The sequence below is a fragment of the Rhyacophila brunnea genome, unplaced genomic scaffold, assembly GCF_057557595.1.
Source record: "Rhyacophila brunnea isolate RB1 unplaced genomic scaffold, BYU_Rbru_1.0 scaffold_13, whole genome shotgun sequence".
Lineage (NCBI taxonomy): Eukaryota > Metazoa > Arthropoda > Insecta > Trichoptera > Rhyacophilidae > Rhyacophila > Rhyacophila brunnea.
This window is the reverse complement of record NW_028232785.1, coordinates 36098776-36124161: the sequence shown is the minus strand read 5'-3', so window position 1 is coordinate 36124161 and position 25386 is coordinate 36098776. Positions and strand designations below refer to the sequence as shown.

Here is a 25386-nt window from a genome sequence, read left to right as displayed (position 1 = left end):
TGGAAGTGGATTATTTTATGACGACATCGGAAATGTAAAAATATACAACGACTATTGGAATGTGGTTACATTCCAAGACACATCAAAAATCATACCTCAATATACAATCACAAATGAAATATTTGAAAGAACAAATGAATACTGTAATAAAATATCTACTCAACGTGTCACTAGCCAGTGTAGAATGGCGCTTCATAATGCAAAAAGTGATTTAACACAAATATCAACAAAAATCGAATCCATTGCTCATTTGACAGAAGGAAGAAGAGTTAAACGTGGTTGGTTTGACGGAATAGGTAGCGCATTCAAAACCGTGTTTGGAACACTAGATGAAGATGATGCTAATTATTACGACAACGCTATTGACCGAGTCACTAAAGACGACGAACATATAACGACTTTATTATTAGATCAAACACTAGTAGTAAAATCAGCAATCACTACGTTTAACGACAGCATGATTAAATTCAAAATTGATGAGTTATTAATGAATAGAAACCTAGAAAAGATAGAATATACTATGAAAGAAATAAGAAATGAAACAGTAAAATTAGAAATAAATGTATTATTCATAACACAACTTAATATCTTACAAAGAGCCATAGATGAATTAACAAAAAGAATAGACGACATAATAAATACCATCCTATTTGGAAAAAATAACATCGTCCACCCTTCTTTAATATCACCTATGAAATTCTTCAAAGAACTTAGCTCAAGTACTAGACATTTAACTCAGGGAAGAGAGTTCCCAATACCTCTCATACTAGACAACATACATATCTTACTAGATATAGCAACACTTACATCTTATTATTATAATGAAAGAATAGTATACATAATATCTATACCACTCACACAATCACAAGAATTTAATCTCTATAAAGTAATGCCATTACCAATTCCACATAATATACAGAATCCAAATACATTCTCATTAATCCAGAATGATTTTACGTATATAGGAATAACACGTGCAAAAACACTATACATAAAAACAAATAGTTTAAATCATTGTAAAACTATTGATAAGAGACATTTTATCTGTCTAAGTGAAACTACTTATTCAACGACAGATAATCCAATATGTGAAACAAGATTAATTTCAGAAAGATTAACAAAAATACCAACAGATTGTAACACAAAAACTATCTACGGACAAATGAGTATATGGCACAAAATCCAAAATAATAGATGGATTTTCGTCCAATCCAATCGAACTAGATTAACTGTCGATTGTGAAACAGACGTTTTGGAAGAAAAAGACGTAATAGGAACAGGTATAATGACTCTCGAATCAGGATGTAAAGCATATACTAAACTACTACAATTCGTAGCAGAGAAGGATATTAACGTTAATATTACTTCACAAAAACAAGACTTTAGTATTACATTTGACGATTGTTGTATCAATACCAAGACAATAAATATATCCTTACCTCATCTAACACCATTAACGATAACAAATGTAAATTTAGACGAACTACGGATAGCAACTCATAAACTAAATAAGTTTCAAGATGAAATAAAAGAAATGAAGAATAAACCTACAATAGTTAAATATTCTAACTATTTTAGCTCAGTAATATATTCACTAGTTAGTTTAGCTACTTTGTATGCATTGTACAAAGCATATAAAAAATGCTACGGAAAAGACAGAGTTTCGGAAAACTGTTGTGTCCAAATTTATAATCAATGCTATACGAAAAAGACACAAGGAAAAAGAGATAATTTCCCTGCAATATCATTAATGAATATTAATTCAGAATCATTTGATGAGATTAGACCCGAAGTGCAACCAAAGCCTTCCGAAAGAAGAGTTTCTGAAAGACTTATTCAAAGAAACCCTACAATCATTAGAGAAAATACATTCACATAAAATTTATCAAATAAAAAGGTAAAACGTTCACATAAGTGTATATTATTAAGAATGCATAATCATAAAATGCAACATCAATAAAAATGTATAATTATAGACTAATAAATAATTATTACTATTTGAAATGTGTATACAATAAAAATTAAAAACGTTTAGGAATGTCAATGTTGTACTTCCATTTATATTACTATTAAAAAAACAATCATTATAATTGTCACATAATGTAATTAATATGTAAGCTTTATGTTACAGGAAAGATAGAAAATAAGAAGGAAACCTTAAGACATAAAGAAAATTTAAAAATGAAAATAAAACTGTCAAATTACCCTATGTTTAAAACTATTAAAATAAATCTTATCTATGTTGTACTTATAATATTAAAAGTAAAATACTATGGTCTTACACATCTACACAAGATGAAAATGTATCAATAACACAATAAAAATATACTCTAATATCAGATCTGATAATTTGCATTATATAAAATATTTAGCATACAAAGAAGAAAATGTATCTCTAAATACTACTAAACTCATTAATTTCTTTAGTAATGTTAATCCCTTTGAAAATAATACCATTATAATGGAAAACCATGAAAGAATGGAAATGATAGAAACAAATCCAAAAGTTAATACTTACATAAGACAACTCAACCAATGTGAAAAAGAATATAGAAATTTACGCATGACAATGGGAAAACTTGCCATACGCATGAAAAGGAAGTATCATATCGATTAAATTGTATAAAATATGTACCATATCTTACAAATAAAATTGAATTATATAATACTTCAGATATTTTATCAAAAAATTGTTATAAAACAAAAATGTTATAAAATTATATAGCTAAAATACTTTGGCGGGGGAGGTGTTATATATGTATAACTACTCCTTTATCACACTGTTATATAGCGGTCAGCCAACACCCTTTTCTAATCAACATAATGCAATTCTGCCTACGCAATAGCTGACCACAAACAAGATAATAAATCAACATTAGTTAGCAACGCAATTCGCCTACGCAATTTACGCAAATCGTAAACATTATTCATATAAGGAAATGTCACGCGAAATTCTAATCATGTCAAGGAAATGACATTTAACAAATAGAATTCGCCTACACAAAATGCCTAATAAGGAGTTGTTATTGCATAGCAATCCTTATCATAAATAAATGAATATTTAATTAATGTAATAAAATGCAGACCACAACAACTACGTCACGAGCACTATATAAAGGCCGCGCACGCAGTCATTGTTGTCTATTCACTTTCATTTATCTACCAGAGCATACTAAATATATCTGTATGAACTGTAAATGTACTTACCTGTTATTTTGTAATTGATTAATATAATAAATCTATTTTAACTTAATCAAAGTATTTATATTGAACGTTTCTCTTCCTCAAATAAATCTAAATAATAAAAGGAAATCACCTGACGGTTTTCCTATCAAGATACTGCAAGTGTTCACACTTACAGATCTTTTATATTATAATCTTACGTGGAGACAAAGGAAAAGTAACAAGATAACTATATAAACAATAGTTATAACTTCTCATCATCATCAGAGTAATCCGATATTGAATCAACCAGATTCTTTGCCCTCTCTACGCAGGATCATAACAGTAAGATGAGCTTTCTATTAATTAATAACAAATTTGATTTTTTTGAAATACTTCTTTGTGGCTGTTCACGAACTCTTTTTTATTGAATAATTACCTAGGATACTAATTTCCATAGATTACAATGTCGAACGAACGAAACGAACGAAACGAACGAAAATAGTCATATTAAGTTGCCATTGCAAACAATGAAATAAATTAATACGAATTGTTATAGTTAACAAAATTTGTGATATTGTATAATATCTACCTATTTTTATCATCATCAATCTGGAACTATCCACTGCTGGATGAAGGCCTCCTCAGTCTTATTCTACTCCTTACTTACACATGAATTATTATATTTATCAAAATCAGTGATATTATACTATCTACCTATCTATATTTATATTGCCATTGTTATCACGAGCCTTAAAAAATCCACTGCTGGATGACGGCCTCTCTACGTTGATTGTATTCTTGACAGTCTTGAATTTCATCATCATCAATCCACTGCTGGATGAAGGGTTCCGCAAAGTGATTCTACGACTATCGGTTTAACGAATTTGTGATATTATACCTATTTCTATCATCTTTATCATCATCGACCTGAACCAATCCACAGCTGGATAAAGACCTCCCATAGCCTGATTATACTCCTTTCTGTCATATGAATTGCTGTATTTATCAAAATCGGTGATATTATATTTATCTACATATTCATATCGTCATCATCATCAACCACAATCAATCCACTGCTGGATGAAGGGTTCCGCAACCTGATTCTACTACTATAGGTTTAACGAATTTGTGATATTATACCTATTTTTATCGTCCTTATCATCATCGACCTGAACTAATCCACTGCTGGATAAAGGCCTCCCTAGCCTGATTCTACTCTTTTATGTCAATTGAATGGCTGTATTTATCAAAATCGGTGATATTATATTATATCTATTTATATTGCGATTATCATCATGAGCCTGAATCAATCCACTGGTGGATGAAGGCCTTTCTAATTTGTTTGTATTTCTGTCGGTCATATGAATTGCTATATTTATCAAAATTGCTGAAATTATATTTACCCATTCATAATATCGTCATTATTATCATCAACCAAGATCAATCCACTGCTGGATGAAGGTTATCCCAACCTATTTCTACTTTTCTTAGTCATATAAACTGCTATATTTGTGATTTTATATACCTAACCATTTATATCGTCATTATCGTCATCAACCTGTATTAATCCACTGCTGGATGAAGGCCTCTTTAAGCTGATTCCACTTTTTTAGGTTTTATAAATTCCTATTTTTATCAGAATTGGTTTATTCCTCTCAGATATAATATGTATCGCTTTATTATTTATCAACATTTGTCTCAATATGAATGTCCCGCACCCGGAAACTATATTGGTTATGGTTAATTCTATGGCTGCAAGCATTTATTTTTTATGGACAATGAAACAAAACAATGTTTAAATTTGTTTTTTATGCTGCTAACCTTTTTCTATTGTGTGAATGGGACCCTAAAGAGATTAATATGTGGATATATTGGATCGCTTTTTATGATAATCACATAATATTGCTGTATATTCGAATGAATGAGCTGATGTATAATTATTTATCATGTTTAAATGCACATACCTTACACACATATTGTATTAAAATTAAAATTTCATTGGTAGCAATCGGCGATTGTCAGCTGTTCTGCTAGGCCTATCAGCCTGAAGTGGTGTCAGACGATATTGTGAAGGCCAGACTTCAAAATAGACTACGTATATGACTCCAAATTTGTATGGCAGTGACGACATGCAAATTGTAAAACTGACAAATCAGCGAAATGTCAAACTGTCTGATGTGAATGAAAATCTATCCCGAAGGGAAAACTATGGTGCCGTCTATACATATTTTACAATTATATTAAAATCCAACACCATGTTATTGACGAAAAGCTGTCTGCAAGACCTAGCGAGACAGACTGGCGAGAGCCAGCTGGCTCAGCTAGTCTCCTATATATTATTATCCTAAGCGATTTTGGAAAACGCACCGACTTTTTTATTTAAATACCGTTTTGTTGATTATTAAAGGAATTCACTTCAATTTTTGGAGTCCCGAATCTACTTCCATTCGAATCCGGCACAATCTGATAAAACTGGACACAATCACAGATAATATCATTTTTAAATCGCGTTTTATATCCGTCACCATACATTTTCGCATCTTGCTGGCCATCTACGGCAAATTGATTATAATGTCGCTTAATACTTTTTATATAATCGATATTTCACAAATCTAAATTAATATTCCACAAAATTATTCAAATCTGTAAGCAGCACATAGGCGTACTATGGGTTTTAAATGCATATTTCCTCACTAATTACTACTAAAATATAATCTAAAACCATGTCACTGCTTTTCATTTGTCAAACTAATAGACTAATGATTGTCATTTGTTTTCTTTCGCTTATTTAGTTAACGTGTCAGAATATTTTCAAATTTATAATTTGTGAAAATCCTAGAAAACATCGAACAGTAATGTGACATTTCAAATAGCATAGACATTTATTGCAATATTATATGTGTATTCATTGCCAATAGTAATAATGGAGAATTTTAATACTACTATCAATGAATAATAATTTCAGACACCTTGATTATCCTGATATATTATGTAATAGTATTCTTTTTAAATTTAGGTAGGTAGGTAAATGAAATTCATGTCACGTTTATTACAAATAATATTTAATTCGCTATGTTATTAATAATTATTAAATTGCAATAATGTTTCTTCTTATTATTATTGTAAAAATGACATTACGTATCATTTATTCTTTACTACCCGTAACATCGCTTATATCTTATCGGTTATTGGCAAATAATATTCTAAAAGTAGTCAATTATTACTATTTTACACCATAATTAGGTAGGTACTATAAGTAAGTAGCTACTACTTTTCCATTTTTGACCGTGAAAAAAATAATATCATTTTTATTTCCTCGCCCAGATAATTTGTTAAATAATAAATTGAGCATGTTATTTATTCAGTAGTATTATTAAAAACCTACTAATTTTAAAATAAAATAGTATTTTTGCTCCTAAGCAAAGCATAATATGGACACACCCCTTCAGAGTGGTAATTATGAGTATCTTAAAAGACTTAGTACGAGACATAGTTTTTACATTTTTTCAATTTAATGGGATCTTCCCCCATTCAATAAATAAAACGTATTGTAACAACGCGATAATCTAAATGTATGAAAAATTAGACTATCCTGCTGTGGCGATGGGTGGAGGTAGGGTGGATCTACCATAGATACTGCAGACTAAGCTTTGTCAGTTATACGTATTTGTTTACATTTAAATAGGACTATAATTTACAGATGGTATTGGTTAGTTTTTAAAATTCATTTATACTCTGGGAAAACTAAGCCGTTATACGCATCTGTCTATGAAATATTTAAAATTATGCCATTAAATCATACATAATTTTGGATATTTAATATCTCGTTCGCCGCAGAGTATTTAATTTATATTTAATTACCACATTTAAATAACATATTAATTATATCTTATGCGGACAAAACAGATGTGCTGTAAGAATTTTAATAGATAAAATAATATTTTTAACTACTATTGTTTGGTTGAGGCAGGGTTTAATAAATTATAAAAAAAACTAACCAACAACATGTGGAATTATTCTATAATTAACATAATTGAATTCCAAATTTGATTTTTTTTAAATACTTCTTTGTGGTTGTTCACGCTCTCTTTTTTTTATTGAATAATTAATTACCTAGGCTACTAATTTCCATAGATTAATATAGTCATATTAAACTTACAAAGTTGCCATTGTAAACAATGAAAGAAATTAATACGAATTGTTTTAGTAATCAAAATTTATGATATAGTATAATATCTACCTATTTTTATTGTCCTTATCATCATCAATCTGGACCTATCCACTGCTGGATGAAGGCCTCCTCAGCCTTATTCTACTCCTTACTAACACATGAATTGTGATATTTATCAAAATCAGTGATATTATATTGTCTACCTATCTAAATAATATAATGCGATATTATCACGAGCCTCAATAAATCCACTGCTGGATGAAGGCCTCTCCACGTTGATTGTATACTTGACAGTCTTGAATTTCTATATTTATTAAAAATGCTAATGTTATTTATCTACATATTCATACATCGTCGTCACCATCATCAATCCACTGTTGGATGAAGGGTTCCGTAACGTCATTCTACTACAATCGGTTGAACGAATTTGTGATATTATTCCTATTTCTATAATCCTTATAATCATCGACCTGAGCCAATCCACTGCTGGATAAAAGCCTCTCTAGACTGATTCTACTCCTTTCTGTCATTTGAATTGCTGTATTTATCAAAATCGGTGATATTATATTTATCTACATACTCATATCATCATCATCATCAACCAGGATCAATCAACTGCTGGATGAAGGGTTCCGCAACCTGATTCTACTACTATCGGTTTAACGAATTTGTGATATTATACCAATTTCTCTTGTCCTTATCATCATCGACCTGAACTCATCCACTGCTGGATAAAGGCCTTCCTAGCTTGATTCTACTCCTGTCTGTCATTTCAATTGGTGTATTTATCAAAATCGGTGATATTAAATTATATCTATTTATATTGCCTATGAGCCTGAATCAATCCACTGGTGGATGAAGGCCAAATTGTTTGCATTTCTGTCGGTTAGATGAATTGCTATATTTATCAAAATTGCTGATATTATATTTATCCATTCAAAATATCGTCATTATCATCATCAACCAAGATCAATCCACTGCTGGATGAAGGTTATACCAACATAATTCTACTCTTCTTGGTCATGTAAACTGCTATTTTTTTTTATTTGTGATTTAATATACCTACCCATTTATATCGTCACTATCGTCATCACTCTGTATCAATTCACTGCTGGATGAAGGCCTGTTTAAGGTGATTCCACATATTTAAATGCACATACCTAAACATATATTGTATTCAAATTAAAATGTCAGTGGTAGCAATCGGCGATTGCCAGCTGTTCTGCTAGACATAACAGCCTGAAATGGTGTCAGACGATATTGTGAAGGCCAGACTCCAGAATAGACTATGCATATGACTCCAAATTTGTATTGGCAGTGACGATATGAAAATCGTAAAACTGACAAATCAGCGAAATGTCAAACTGTCTAACGTAAATGAAAATCCATCCCAAAGTGAAAATCCAACACCTTATCATTATGACAAAAAGCTGTCTGCAAGACCTAGCGAGACAGACTGGCGAGAGCCAGCTGGCTCAGCTAATCATAATTAAATACTCATGATTGAACGAAAGATGTACAAACCTACACATATATTGTATTAACATAAAATTAGTGTGAGCTAAAACCAACAAATGAAAAAGTTGGAGAGAATTGATAACGGTGAAATAAGTTTCAAAGATGCATTGCAAATTCCAACTTTCTATATAAGACAGTACACATTATATCTACTTACAATTGGCCTGTAATCTGAATAGGAACAACCCGGTTGAGGGTATTCATCATCATATATTGGGTGTGAAACATCTTCAATAATCTCGCGCTTGACGACGGCTTGTTGATCATATGTCTCGGATTTTATATTGGAGAGGTCAGCCATTAGGCACTGAAAGAAGCAATTATTATATTTTGTAAAAAAGTTAAAACCAGTTTCAGTTCACGTAACACCCATATAACAATGTATAATAATTATATTTAACATGAATAAGTCGATAACCTAACCTAACCTATAATATCACAGATGTATAGTGGCTGTCAAATTGAATAATCATGTAATTTTTTGAAACAAAGTTTAATATCTTCGCAAGTTCCTTCACTGTTTGTAAAAAAGCAATATTTTATTATATCACACGTATCGCTGTTATCGCCAATCTAAAGTGTTTGTAAAAGATATGATTATCTACAAACTAACCTCGAAATTGCAACTTGAAACGTCCGCATTCTTTTGCGTTGCATGAAAGCGAGGGTCCGGGTTGTTTGGATGGATAGTCAGCGTGTCAAACAAAGGCTTGCCTTCTATATCGGAGTGTTCTCCGTCACATTCTTGCTTTACATCCATATTAAGGGTATATATTCCAGAAGCCACGTGTTACGTGACAGACAGGATCCTTTCAAGGGTAATGTTGGAAAAGTGTTGCCGCAATACTGAAAAGTATTTTCGTGGAAACTTCTTATAATTAAAATACACACTTAACACGGTGACACAATTTAATAATAATGTATGTTTTGTTGTCTAAACAAAACAATGGTATGAAAATGATCGTCAGCATTACCTCAATCGTAACGAGAACAGCGCATCTCAGAATATAATAACAAATAAATTAAAATGGATTTTTTTCTCATCTAACGTCAACACTGACGATATCTTTTTCGTAACGGCTCCACTCTCTACTAGTCTCCAGCGACAGGGCATATTACGTTTTAGTTACGATAAAAGTTCTACGTTTAGTCGGTGTTCTTGACATTAGCATCAGTACCATAATACCAACAAAAATCAATAGGTACATTCTTGTTTATCAATTAATAGCTACACGGAATATTATTAACTGTATTTCGGCAACACTTATATATACTACAACAGAACAGTGTTGTCAAGTTGTCTCTAGCACATTGCATACGATTGTTGATACGCAAACATGGAAGTCAAGCGAGTATATGGAGACCAATCTGGTACTGAAGACAAGTTTGATGTAACAACTAGCCATCAAAACAGCACTGACACACGCACATATATAAAGCAGGAGAACACAGACGATTTGAGTTGCGATTTTGAGGTTAGTTTTTATTCATTAAGTCCTTTCCTGCGATTTTTTTAAATTATGTTAGCCGAATAGCTACGATAGGTTTATATATTTTTTAAATTGTTTAAGAACATATTATCTACGAGGATGTCAAACTTTCTTTCAAAAACCTTTTGACATACATTTAGATAGCTACGAGTACCTACCTCAATTATATAGGTAAGTAAGCATTGTTATAAAATAGGTACGCGAGCTCAAAATTGTTTTTTTATTTGATTACAAAAACGTATAACGTTTCTTTCAGAATCCGGCAACGCGTCTCGCTGAAATTAATCCCGAGATTGACCTCCAGCTGGTTGACCTTAAACGCGAGTTCGTTGCAGACGCAAAACACCCATTCCATGATGAAGATCCAACACCTGGATGTTCGCATTCAGATAACGGACCAGTACAGCAGGTAATTGTATAGTATGCGATAGTTTCTTCCATTGACTATGTATCGTATCACAGCTTTGTGATTAAATTTCAAAAGGTACATAATATTATTATCCTCGTCTCGGACATTCACGCTTCGTAAAACTATTTCACTAACATATTTATCTGGTTTAGTGTGAGTGGGTGCATTGACCTACAGTATTTGAATGTGATGTCTGCCACTGATGATGACCGATCGACCTATTCTGTCAGAAAGTTCTTTTGTCATAACATTTTTGTTTGTAGCAGTAAAAATCGAAGTAAAAACAAAGATTATATACCAATTTACATCACCCAGTACCACAGTCGGTTTTAATCGATCGATCACTCCGCGCAACGCCGCTCAAGTACAAGCCTAAGGGTCGTATGCATGAGATTCCCAAAAACCGTATAGGCTATATACTGCACCTTTGTATGCATGAGTACAAACGTAATTAGCTGTTTAGTGACGTCACGAATGTTACGTAATCATGTGTCATGGTGTCCGTATAATGGCAATCTTATAAAATTTCATTCCTCAATCAATAATTCAAAATTTTGAAATTTTAAATGTGTCTGAAAGTGTGCGAACGGTACCATGTAAATTTAATAATTATTAATGAATAATTATTATGAACTTTAAATAATTTATCAGTTATTGTATCACATTCATTATATAATTATACTGTACGAAAGGATACAGTATTACCAGTAAACATTTCCATATGGCAATACATACAGTTTTTGCCGGTAACGCTTGACGCTTCTTCTAATTTCTTTCGCTCGCTTTCTGATTGATCGCTTCAAATTATCTGATATTAATAATGAATCCATCAATGGCATCTCTATCCAACCACTCGAAATACATTCACTGCACACATTGAGCGACCTTCCGCATGGCTCCGAAATGGAAATAATTTTACAACCACTTGACACCTCCGACTCATCTCGACCAGCATCTCCGCACGCATATCCCTCACAACATCAATCATTATCAATTTTCAATTCAAAACAGCGCACACCGACACAACACCAATCATCATCATCAGTTAACATGCAAACACCTCCAACTGCTGCCCCATTGGCATCACCATCTGCTCGCCGATTGTATCCTCGACTGCGAGCGCAGCGGGGAAGTGCTCAAATTCGGCAGTCGGTTATTCGTACCCAGGCAAGGCGGGCAGGCCATGATTTGACGGTATGATCTATGTATAAATTTACTTTAGTTTAATTTTGTATATTTTAGTTTGTAAACAGTTTTCATTGAGCAATAAAATAATTAATGTAAATGAGTGCATAATGGTTGGCAGTAGAATGCACAAAATGTTATCAGAAATATGTCATTGTTTCAGAATAACATTTCGACCCTCACAGAACAATTCGTCCGGGAACAGAACGCACGAGCTCTGCAGTATTTAGACGAACAGAACGCACTAGTGGTGATGAATCTGAATTAAAATTTCAATCCATATTAATTTAAAGGCTTACTCAATCCTTTCAAACTTGCTTTAAACATGTCTTCAGGCATATTGTCTTCAAAAATGTCTTGTCTGCTTTGATTTTTAAATCGTTAGCATTGAAAAATGAAATAATAGAAGCAAGTACGTAGCATAGTAATTATATTTTAAAAATAATTATTGCACAAGCCATCTCATATTATTAATATATTTTATAAAAAAGTTTTCTGCTTTAAAAACGGCGCGCCGGATGCCTCTCTTTGAATAATCGACATTATGAGAGAACATTATGTATGATTTGTTCACAAATAATGACATAATATTATTTAATATTAGAGGGACTTCTTGAGAGTGCAGCATGAGCAGATGCTGCACCTTACCAACGAGAAACACGAACGGACGCTGCGGCATGCGAACGAGGACCGCGAACGGAAGCTCCGGCAAGCGGACGAGGACCGCGAACGGAAGCTGCGGCAAGAGGACGAGGACCGCGAACGGAAGCTGCGGCGTGAGGACGAGAAGCATGCGCAACGGGTTATGAAATTTTATTCAAATTTCAATCCATATTAAAATTAACATGGAGATTGCATAGTGTACAATGCCGTGTACAAACTATTCATTACGGTTAGTTAATTATAATGATTAATCGATAACCTATGCTTCGTTCATTTCCGTTTGACACAATCAGTGCTTACTTTCTACGCCTAGTGTTTATCAGATTCGATACACTAGGATAGGACTTATCTGGAATAAAAACGCTGTCAGCTAATCAAAGAGATACGTGGAATGTTTTATTAAGCCGGTCTCGTGAGGTCGGTATCATGCTTTAGGCCGTCCCTAATTAAGTAATACCACTTGTTTCATTATTATTTTGTACTTTTACAAAGAATTCAAAACATACCTAGATCCAACAACTATGGGCCATCCTTCGCTTATAAATAATACGTATATTATATTATTTCAGATGCAGATTGGCGATGCAGACCTGCGGGGTCAGTAAGCAGAGCTCCATGCAATAAATGCAAGGTGACGACTGCACTACCGATTTATAAATTGCATAACTGTGATGTACAGCTTTAATTTTAATTCTAAGTATTACGGTTATTTCTATGTTAAGGAATTTCATTATATGTATGAATGCTCTTTTTATTGTTGTTTAGTATTATAAATTAAATAATCACTTTCTGCTTCGTACCTATATGAGCTTCCACAGACTCGTTCTCAGCAATTTGTCCAACAACCCATTAGCCCATACTCTTGATGAAACACATAATAAAGAAACATGTAATTCTTTCCAGGCGCTGCACCGGAACTACCTCCACAGCTTCTGCAGACAGGCGCTCCACCGAGGACACCAATGCCATGATATCGATTTTTATTTCTTCTTAATTGAAATATTGTTTGTGAAATTGTAAATTAAATACGAAGGTATGCTAATTCAAAAAACTTGTTAAATTTCAATATGTACAGCATATAGTCGTTAAGATATGAAACCTCATAACTTCAAATTTTACGACATTGGTTATTTTTTTAAACTTATTATATAGCCAATTTCATGAACTATTAAGGTGTCGAACTCATATGTGGTATTTATTTGTAGTTATGTACTGAGATATTGACAAAAATCACAAACTCTTATATCAAAATTCTATTTTTATATAAGTTGTAATACTCATATCTCAAACAATCTTACTTAATTTAAGTTTTTAATTTTATTTTCATTTGAATTATTATTTTATTGTTTCATTATTTTTTCCATCTCCTTTTTAAAGATTATTAAATAAATCAAATGTGCAAAATGTGTTTTGGGACCATGGGACAATAAAATTATTATTTAGCAATTATAACACAATGTTTCATTTTTTATATTATATATTTATATAAAAAAAAAACTAAAAGACAAATTTTATACACCGCTGTAAATATTCAATTACAAGCAGAATTTTATAAAAAACATATTTGGTGCTAAGAAATATTTCCATTGGCATAAAACGTTTAAAAGATACACAATAATTGGCGGTAAGAAGTATTCATTTGGATTGGCATACGTTAATGATAAACACAATATAGTTGACGGTAAATATTCAATTACAAGCACAATTTTATAAAAAACATATTTCGTGGTAAGAAATATGTACATTGGCATAAAACGTTTAAAAGATACACAATTGGCGGTAAGAAGTATTCATTTACATCGGCATACGTTAATGAAAAACACAATACAGTTGACAGTAAATATTCAATTACAACAAGAACAGTTTTAAATACACAAATACTAAAACTTATCTAAAATGGCGAGCGATTAATGCTCTACGAGCAGCAATTCCCTCTGGCAATTCCCTTCCTCCATGTGGTAAGCTGGGCTCCTCCGGCACAATATCTTGATCTGTTAAAAATTCTGGATCTATATTGTGCAGAATGGCACAAGCAATTATTATGTTGATTGTAGTTGACTTTTTCTTAGTGATGCCCCTGGACAAACACGCAAACCGTATCTTCCAAACACCGAAGAGCCGTTCAACAGAATTTCTGGTTGTAATCTGTGCTCTGTTGTATTTTCTTTCTGGACGCGAAACAGGGTTTGCCAGCGGAGTGAACAAATATGGTAAGCATGGGTAACCTGCGTCGCCAAGAAGGGCACCGGATAAAAACCCTTCTTCAAACCGTTGCTTCACCCTACTATTGCCAAATATGTAGCTGTCGTGGTAGCTGCCTGGCCAGCGAACAACTATGTCAAAAATCTCTAGCCTAGGACCGCCGACAATCTAAAAAAAACATGGTCAGTTTAATAATTTTGATCGGGTAATCGAGACAGTATGCTTTGAATAGCCGCTCACATATTGCATTTTAAAATCATTATTTGAAATTAATTTTGTATTAAGGTCTCGTCTGTCACATTACTGTCCTACAAGATCTTGGCTACGTGCTTAATAACAAGCTCCTCCTACGTTAAGCCTCAATTACATTGAGTTTCTTTACTAGCTGTTTATTGGCGAATTTACAATCTGCCTGTAAAATCGCCCAGTGTAATCATCGAACAAGCTAATAAGCAGGTTGTAAACACTCTACCGAGAAAAGTTGGAAGCCGATCAACTTTACATGCTGCACGCCGGCGTGTGGGCCTACTGCATCTGCGCAGTAGCAACCTCCCGGTAAAAACACGAACTACGTTCTGTCAAAATAGTCGCTGGCTCGTGGCTTCTTAGCGAATGGAAAGTTTTGTGTGTAATCATCAAATCGCAGTAGCTGATTCGCTCGCTTTTAAATTCACCAATAAACAGTTTGTAAAGAAGCTCAATGTAATTGAGGCTTTAAGCCGCACCAGCGACTTCCGGTTTTTGCCTAGATCTTCTTGTCGGACAGTACCTACGTAATTTTTAAACGATATACCACATTGCAATACAGTATCACGTATGGAGTATTCTGTGGTTAGTTTGAATTGAGTAGATATCATTTTTATAGTATTTAGTAAATAGTAAGACTACCTGAACGTTGAGGGAGAAAAATCTTTTCCGGTTCCGAAACACTTCTCCGGTTGCACCGCCAGGGTTCTTAATTTTGATGTGCGTGCAATCAATGCAGCCCGCAACTCCAGGGAAATTCCCCATCGACTGGAATAATCTGGCAATTTTCATCAGATACATCAAATTTAATAAATTTCTTGTACTGCTGAGCCAGAGATGCCGACACTCGCTGTATTGTCCTGGAAATTGTGGACTGGTGAACCCTCCCGATGTCCCCGTATACAGACTGAAAAGAAGATTTTTATTTTGAATTAGTGATGATGGTAGATAAAAACACATCGTTTACTGAAAACGTAGGTAGGTACCAAAATTGAAAGCATGTGATTTTATCAAAAACAAAAGATCTAATAATTAATGATCCCCGTATCCGGAAATTTGTACGTATGCAGTTCACCGCAGGACACTTATTCGTGCACCGCAATACATGAAACATGAGTTCGTGTGACATTTAATCAAACCGTGGAGTATATTACGTATGCTACAACATGTGGAGATGTGTTTACTAGGTTAGGTTAGGGTTAATCTAATTGGAACAGTACTATTTGCAAACTATCGCCGCATTTGTCAGATACGTACAAATGTATTCCATGGTGAAATGTTTAAGGAAGAACTGCATACGTACAACTTACATGTAACCAATGAGCCCAATCAACCTTTTACATAAAATCGTATTATATCATTTTAACTCTATTACATGTTTGTGATACTTCCCTCAAAATTAACTCTTTCATAAATAAATAATATAGCTAGGTACCAAGGTAGGTATGTCATATTATTCCCCAATGTGGCTTACCTGAATGCTTCCAGTGGCGTAATATCTCAAGGTGAGAAGAAGTTGAACCTCTGGCGCAATGGGTAAGCCCGTTAGTGTGACTTTTTGCAAGTCATTTTTCACCATCGGGAATATCGCGTTTCTCACGACGTCCTTTGTGAAACGGAACTTTTGCCTAAATTCGATTGCCCCGTATCTGGAGTACGGGTCCTCCATGTCCCGTATGTATCTTTTTGGCAGTCGCGATCGTCTATTTCTTTCCTCTACTAAATCTACAAAATTAATGAGACTCCGAACACTTGCAGCAACAAATGTCTGCTGCATAGCTGTTAATATGCGTGCTTGCTGTATGGAATCCATTATTAAAGTGACAGATGAAGCAACGGTTGGCAGCCATTTTGAATGTCGCGTGACGTCAGATTGCTTACGTCACAAAGAGTGTTATAATCTATTCGATGGAAAATCGGTTAAATAGCTTATAAAGAATTTGGCAATCTCATACATACGGCCCTTACTGTGTAATGTGCAGGTAACATATTAATAATATGAACTTCTCACGAAATATAAATTCAGAATCTCATTTTTTTCTTAAAATGTTATAATATTCACAGGTAACGCAATATGTCGATAAAATGACATACGGATGTAAATGACTATCATTTTTAGGTTACGTCTTCTCTGGATGGTTATCACTATGTCAGATCGTCAGCACCGCAATTTCCTAACTATCGACTCGTGTGGCACCAGACAACATGACGTAATTGTGACGTCAGCCAATACACGCTCAAGGCATGCCGCCCAGCGCACAGTGTTCACCGTAGATATTATTACGATGAAATACCTATATGTGTATGGTGACAATGAATAGCGCCGCTGTCTGAGTAGCGTTATTTTCTCGAATGCTATTATCACTCCGGTAGTACATCACAATGATGTCATATGACGTCATGTCGACCGGGCAGCTGGCACTCGCAAGTTCTAACATAGGGCCCCAGAATGATGGTCAGAAAATGGTTTGAAGTTAGCTGGAACAGTGAACCAAATGTTCAAAATGTTTCCGATTTACCTACTTGGTACTAGTTTTGACCTGTCAAACTATTCGAAACGTTAGCTGGAACGCCTCAATTTATGTTGTCATGCAGCATGGTTATTGTGACCAATGACATTAATATATGGACGAATCATCTGGAAAAAAAAATGACACTCACTTTATTGTCGGGGCTGCCGAATGGCATAATCTGTTCTAACGCCATTACAATAAAGGTGATATTGCTATAAATTCCTGATGCTTTTTGTTGGGTCTGCCGAATGGTTCGGTTAAAACGGGTTCGCTCAAATGATCATTGACATTAGAAACACTGCTCTAACGCCATTACAATAAAGGTCATATTGATATAAATTCCCGATGCGTGATATCGCATAATGGAAATTGCGTGACGTCTACCTATACAGGCGAATTTACTTGCTAGCTACCGTATTGAGTGCGTCGTCCATTTAATAATGTCATTGATTGTGACCATTTATTTTTGTCTTCAAAACGGGACATCTACCAATTTTTACGTAACGGTATGTATATTCAAGAAAACGCGTATTTTTTCATAGTTTTTATTTATTAATAAAAATAACAGGAATGAATAATATAAATATAAAAAATTTATGTTGTTTTATATTTTTCTGATGAACATATTTTCTTAAGTATTACTGGGTTTGCTTTTAAATAAGAATGAAATTCTTCACAGGATTTCTTAAAATTGGTTTTAATTAACAACATCGCTTTAAGAACTGCGACTTGCGATTGCGTTTTTTCGGTCGTGCACAACTTGTTCATCTGTGAAAAGACTCTTTCTACGGGTGCACAAGTTCCGGGTAGGCATAAAATGTATTAAATAATTATACGAAAGTTTTTATGATTAAATTATTGGTGCGAAAGTCTTGGAACAATTCCACTCAACGACTTTCGATTGAAACGTTCCCATTGTTCCATTCTGCCACTTTTTACGGTGTAATATAGTTAGTAAAAGTGAATATTCATCAAATACTTCTGTATCTTGGTTACAATTAATAAATTCCTTTTGAATCAATCCATTACACCTTGAATTTTTTCCCACGTATGTATTATGGTTAAATCCGCCCATTCAAATATTTCTAATTCTTCAAAGAACAGAGTTCACTGCTCCAAATAGTCTTTGCTTATTCTATAGAACTCAGCAGCTCTAGTTTTTATTTGTTCTTCGTCAACACTGCTGCAATCACTTTCTTGCAATTTTGCCATTAATATACAAACGGAGTGGGGAAGAAACAGAGTACTTTGTGTCATGGCCAAATTATTTTTAAGTTGATTTATTTCCTTCGTGGCTTCAATTGCAGAAATACTGACCCTCGATCTTAAATATAGCTTGATGGAACGTTGCTGAGTGTGCATGTATAAAAAAAGCCATAATTCAGAATTAGGGTTTTCAAAAAAGGTTCTCAATATGTTTAGACATTTATTTTTACTCAAAAAGTAGTTTTTTAATGGCCTGTACAGTTTTAAAACTCTTTCAATAGCGGGCATAAGCGCAAACCACCTAGTTTTACTATAGCCTAGTATTTTCTGATACTCTTTATCAACTTCATTACAAAATTATTTCAGAGTTTTCACACGAACACAATAGATATAAAATTATGAATATATTTTTACAATAACGCATTCAAAGTCTACAGCAGTTTTAATCGCATTGTGAATTATGTGAGCTCCACACCTCATTCCTATCAATATTCTTCCGAGAGATGAATTTAGTTTTGCATAAACATTGTTAACACCTCGTCTTTTCAATCCGCTAAATTGCAGTTAGTATTATCTACACAAAATGCTACGACTTTTGAAGTCAAATTATTTTCAGTTAATACTTTCATTAGATAACTGAAAATAATGTCTGAAGTTTCGCCGGCTTGGTCTTGAAATTCCAAAAGTTTGACTTGTCCGCCTTCGCATGGTAAAAAGAAGCGAATTAAGTCTGGAAATATTGTCTTGCTTCCGTAGTTTGAAGCATCAGTTAATATAGCAACACAAGTGCATTCGTTGAGACGATCTTTTAATTCACCTATTACTATTGGCGCTAAAATATTTTCAACAATAGATTCTGTTTTTGTACGAGCACATATAAATTTCTGTTCAAAACATGTTTGAATTAACTTAGAAGCACAATCGTTTGAGCGAAAACTGTGGTTCTCTTGCAATGTATGATAAGCCTAGGCGACTTCCATCGCAGCAACTTCCAGATCTTTCAAAGTTGGTGAATCTGTGTTTTTTAAAAAATTAAGCCCTGAAGAACTTGAAGCGGCGGCAAGATCAGAAATTCAATGTTTTACTGATCTTAAGTGTTGCTCAATATCGCTGGCACATTCGTGGCCTACGCTAAATTCTCACTTTTCACATCTGACATCCGATGGAGTAATACTTTGCTTTAGAAACGGGTACTTAATTTGTAAGTTAAATTAAAAGTGCACTTCTGTTTAGGCATTGTTAAAATGAAGGGTTCACGTAAAAAAAATTGACTACAATAACACACGTCAATAAAAAAAATCAATCGTCAAGATGCGCGAGCTGTTAACGTGTACCTACTCGCAAACGAGCGAACAGCCGAATTCTAAACAAACATAAATATGTGTGTGTATGATGTTTTGCGCATGCACATGCCCATGACTCGCCGCCCCCGCGCTATAGCCATATGCACCGTACACAGTGTATGCAGATGAGAAATCAAGCCAGTCGATTTTTTGCACTTTTTTTTTAATTGTTACCATGTGTCGATTTGATTATAAAACAATAAATGAATAAATAAAAGGACAGTGATAATTAAAAGCAATATTTATAATTGCTAATCAGGCTCTGTCAAACTCTCAGATCATATTGTTTTATGTCATAATGTCATCGCAGCATTATACTGCTACAAACAATAATGTTATGACAAAAGTACTTTCTGACAGAATAGGTCGATTGGTCATCATCAGTGACAGACATCACATTCAAATACTGTAGGTCAATGCACCCACTCACAGTGAATCAGATAAATAGGTTAGGTACCTAGTGAAATAGTTCTACGAAGCGTGTATAACCGAGAAGGGGATAAAATGTACCTTTAGAAATTTAGTCAGAAAGCTGTGATAGGATACATAGCCAATGGAAGAAAATATCGCATACTATACAATTACCTGCTGTACTGGTCCGTTATCTGAATGCGAACATCCAGGTGTTGGATCTTCATCATGGAATGGGTGGTTTGAGTCTGCAACGAACTCGCGTTTAACGTCAACCAGCTGAAGGTCAATATCGGGTTTAATTTCAGCGAGACGCGTTGCCGGGTTCTGAAAGAAACGTTAGGTACCTATACATTTTTGTAGGTATTCATATAAAAACACAATTTTGAGGTCGCGTACCAATTTTATGACAATACTTACTTATATAATTGAGTTAGGTAGCTGTCTAAATGTACCTATTGTAACAAAAAAGACTGAAAGTTCTTCTAATGTTATTTAACAATGCAACGACTACATAGCTATCTGATACTTACATAAGGTAGGAAAGATTTGTCACATGAATGTAACATAATGAGTAATTTGAGCTTTACCTACATCAGACTTATACTTCTGAAGCCGCTCGTTCCGACCTCGCTCTCTCGTCCACCTAACTTTGCCACCTTCTGGTGTAGAACATGAGAATTTCTTATCAAAAGGAGTGGATCCGACCGCTATTTGGAGCAGCTAAACCCACGCCGGGAAGCAACTCCCTTGGCGTGGATTCCCAGACTCACCAGGAGTCTGGAGTTAGGCTTGCACGTTTCCTTCAACCTTTGAGGTACCCCCGTCCAACAGGGTTGGACGCCAGCTAGCTTTTCTTTGGGAGGGAAACAGCTGCAAAAGACCATGTGTTTACTGGGACTCTAGGTTGATAAGTGAAAGAGGTTTCAAAGTATATCGCTGAAATGCGGTTACATTTAATGAGAGATTATTTCAGCGAAGGTTTACAAAAGATTATATATAAAAGAAGTGGGACGGAGGTTCTCACAGGAGCGTCTCCGTCACCAGCAAATGGCACTAACCTAGACACAATTTATAATTACATATTTACATGCATCGAGCCCTCCTCAACGTCCTTCCATTTCCAAGTCCAAGGGGTGTATTCCCGGGTGAAGATGACACTAGCACTGTACCCCTCGACACGGGTATGCGAATATCCCATCCATTGTTGAAGCGTGTGCCCCTACACGACCGCGTCGCGCGGTACGAGCGCGTCCGCCCCGTAGAACGTTTGGAACCAGAAGAAGGAAGTTGCCTCCCACGCACTTGTGTTCTCGCCCCCGCCGCTACGTCCCCCCCACCTTGTCTGCTCCGGCCGTTGATTATTTGCAGCCAGCATGAGTTTGGTGTTGCCAGTTAAGAAAGTATATTTATGGTTTCTTTAGGTGACAAGTTCATCGCGTTACATCACCCGCTTGGTCAGGAAGAAATTGAGTCATGGGTGTCAATTTCCTGCCAGGGGCGTTCTCCGCTTCTTGGTGATGAGAAGTTGGTGCAGTCAGGTGGGACGGTCGGGGCAGGTGACGAAACTGCTGACGGCGGAGCTGCTGACGGCGATCCAGCGCAGACCCTCTTGTGTGCTGGTGAAATGCGCGCCAACGTCTCCTCGTCGCTCCTTGCTCCCTTCATCCATCCTTCTGGGGGGGTTACCTTGCATCACATAGAGGCCTTTTTAAGAAATATAGTTTTGCACAGTACAAATTTTACAAATTAAAGTATCTGTCAACAATATGACTATTGTTCGGTAATCAAATTACAGTTTTTGACGGAACTCATCCTTGATGAGGCCGTCGGCTACTTGGCTGATTACATTTCTTACAATCTTCTCCATTGAGAAGTTGTTTCCTAATTGACAGACAGTTGGACCTCTGTCTCCCCACGCGGGCCTTGCATGTAAGCATGTCGCAAGGGCAGGAATGATAGGTTTATCGGTGCTGTCTAGGCACGCTTACGACTATCTAGTGTGGTGGGGCTCTTCAGACCTCCTCCACTTCTATGGTATCCTGACCGATGCCAGACCTAGATGTAGCTTCAGTTTCCCATTCTAAAAGGAGTCTATCCTTCTTGAACTGGTACTTTTTGAGTTTGCCGCTGCTTCCTCCCACAGCTCAAAGCAAACCGATTGCTAATGCAACTTATTCTCAGCGCTTGAGAACCTAATTCTCAGCGCTCCTTCTTCCGCGTCTGAGGTATGCCATTTCGGGCTCCCTCATGTTGACGTCTAAATTGCTTCTGGAGTGACCAACGTACGATGTCGTGACGTGAGCTTCTCCAAGCTCATCTTGTTTACTATCTGAATCTGAAAATGGATGGTTTACTAGACCATCGGATGCTTATCGTGGCAATTAAGCGGTGACGATAAGTGTGGTATTCTGAGAGACATATGCACAAGTGATGCAGCTTGAAGGGGAACCGCGTGAAGCGGGCTCGGACCTCTCTCTGAAAATGAATTTATGATACAAGAAAATACCATTCATTGCCACGTTGGCTTATTGAACTACCATTAAAATAATAAATTTCTGTTTGGGCGCGCAGAAGTTTATATCTATCATGAATCTATAACCTATAAACTTCGATCAGCGTTGTCTAGCCGTGGTGTTGATAAAAACCAGAGCTCTATCTTCATCAGTACTCTATCCTTGTGTGTGGTGTGTGCTTATAATCTAGTTTATATACTACTCCACTCCGGTTCCCACCAGACCACAACAGACAATCTGAGAGTTGCTCATGTCCCTTTAAGGCATATGCCCCCTTGTCGCTGCTTAAAACTATCGTGATCTTACTCTAGTGCGCCAAGGTGACAGATGTCCAAGGGCAACATGAAGCTGTAGGGAATTTACTCAGCGATTAGCCAGATCCACCACACCACGGCTCATCTCCAAATCTGCATTTGCCTATAATGTTAAATTTTGTGACGTGTTGAGTCACACATCTTGTTGACCGGTCTTTATGCCGAGTCGTTTTTTCCGAAAATTATTAATTCTAAATGCTTCCAGCTTATGCGGAATAAGTAACCACAAGCGTTCATATGTATTAGACAATATGAATTACTAAGCTATTAAGAGTTGGTTCTTGAGGTCCCCACTTGAGTTTGCTTGGTCGCGCACCCTAAAAATTTGACAGAACGGACTTTTCCAGTACCTTCCTATCAACAGTCATATCACAGCGCCAGGACACACTGCTTTTCCCAGCTGGATTGACCCTCTCCCAATTACACGACTCACAACACAGAGTCCGGTGTGCAATTAGAGAATTGACCAAACAAACAGAGCAAGTGAGACTAGACCTCTCAGTTGTTTTTCTCACAGCTGCCAAGCTCTTATACTAAATGCTTTAATTAAGCTATATTTACAAGTTTACAACATCTTAGTGTCCTTCATATCGATTTCATCTGTATCGTGAGATCGGGTGTACATCTCTGGTACAGATCTCGTTGCGTGTTCGCAACATCAAGGTTACATTGTTGGAAGAGACACACTCTTTCTACGGAGTTGTGTCGTAAATTCCATATGCATGACTTACATGCAAGCTCTACGTTTACAATAGTTGGGAAACATTACAAAGAGGTCAACTTAACTTTCATCTGGTATTCACAGCACAGGCTGTGACGCAGCACGTCTCAGACCAGCAGGAGTTCAAGCGTATTTCATGGCCGCAATGGTGCTCATTACTTGCTGTCTATCCCCTGTGGATCTCTACGTTACTGCTAGCACACGAAATCATCGTCCAGATGTAACATTATGTTGAATACAGCAATTCTGAAATTGATAACAAACTTTTGTATGCAAAACAAACAACATTTCTTACATTAGTTAGGCTTATCTTGTTACGTAGAAACGCAACTATAGTATTTCTTAACAATAATATGAGAGTTCATTTTTTATAAAAAAATAGAATCTTATACATTTTCATCGTGCATACCGCACAATAATTTTCACATAGTGAGTACAGTTTTTCCATGGTATTCCCATCAGGTATGGATGTCTTTGAACAGACATATTTGTGCTCTTTCCATATTGAAAGAATTTACATTTTGCTTATAAATTACTAGCAAGTATGATCATTTTATGATTCAAGTGTACTTGTTAAGACATAAATATGGATTTTAACCATAGTTTGTGTGGCACAGACTGCTACATTATTTTTGTAAGTACCATGATCAGGTGATGATGGTACGTTCGCAGTTGCATTTTAACTACATTGTTAAATGCTAAATTATAGTAAATTTAAATTATATTGTTAAATACTAAGGGGACGGCACATGTTACCCTATTTAATAATAACTAAATCCCGGTAAGGTAGATCCTTCATCGATACGATGCAGAACGCCATATTGCGGGTGTCTCTTAGTGAAACATAATGAATGCCGTGTACCTTGGAGGGGTACATAGCTTTGTAAGTTGAAAGACAACCATTCGTGTCATTCCTTTACTGATGTTCCAAGAGACGAGACAGCTTTGGTGCTATCATGTAAAACATGAAAGTTTGAACACTTATTTAACTATACTTATTATCGAAATGACAACACAGTACATAGAGGGCGCTTGATGTTACCATCCAGCTTGTGTCGAACGCAGAGGAAACTGTTGTTCGAATTCGGTACAGACATGTGTACTTAGTGCGAAGGATAGGTTATATGCTATCGCTGTACAATATGATCGTACGAGTACTTCGTTCACTATACTTATATTGAAGTGACAATACAGTATGTAAACAAAGACCGCTAGATGTGTGCATCTAGCATGTGTCAAACACAGAGGAATCTGTGGTATGACCATCACCCCTTTCGCCAAATGACGAAGAAGAGCATGAATGTCCTCCCTTG

General features: G+C 35.4%; 3 protein-coding genes across 3 annotated transcripts in view; all 3 read left to right on the top strand.

Moving 5' to 3' along the window:
• LOC147077410 (uncharacterized) overlaps positions 1–2147 on the top strand; it is a 53950-nt gene extending 51803 nt beyond the window's left edge. The window contains exon 5 of the mRNA XM_085941682.1: positions 2132–2147. Coding sequence (XP_085797808.1) covers positions 2132–2147 — 16 coding nt within the window. The remainder of the gene's footprint in view (positions 1–2131) is intronic.
• The window catches only part of LOC147077406 (uncharacterized), a 264249-nt gene that overhangs the window by 183765 nt on the left and 55098 nt on the right, over positions 1–25386 (top strand). The gene's annotated exons all lie outside the window — the stretch shown is intronic.
• On the top strand, positions 10028–10765 carry LOC147077409 (uncharacterized). Its single transcript, XM_085941681.1, has 2 exons — positions 10028–10329; positions 10601–10765. The coding sequence occupies exons 1-2, from the start codon at positions 10192–10194 to the stop codon at positions 10763–10765; spliced, it is 303 nt and encodes a 100-aa protein (XP_085797807.1). The 5' UTR covers positions 10028–10191.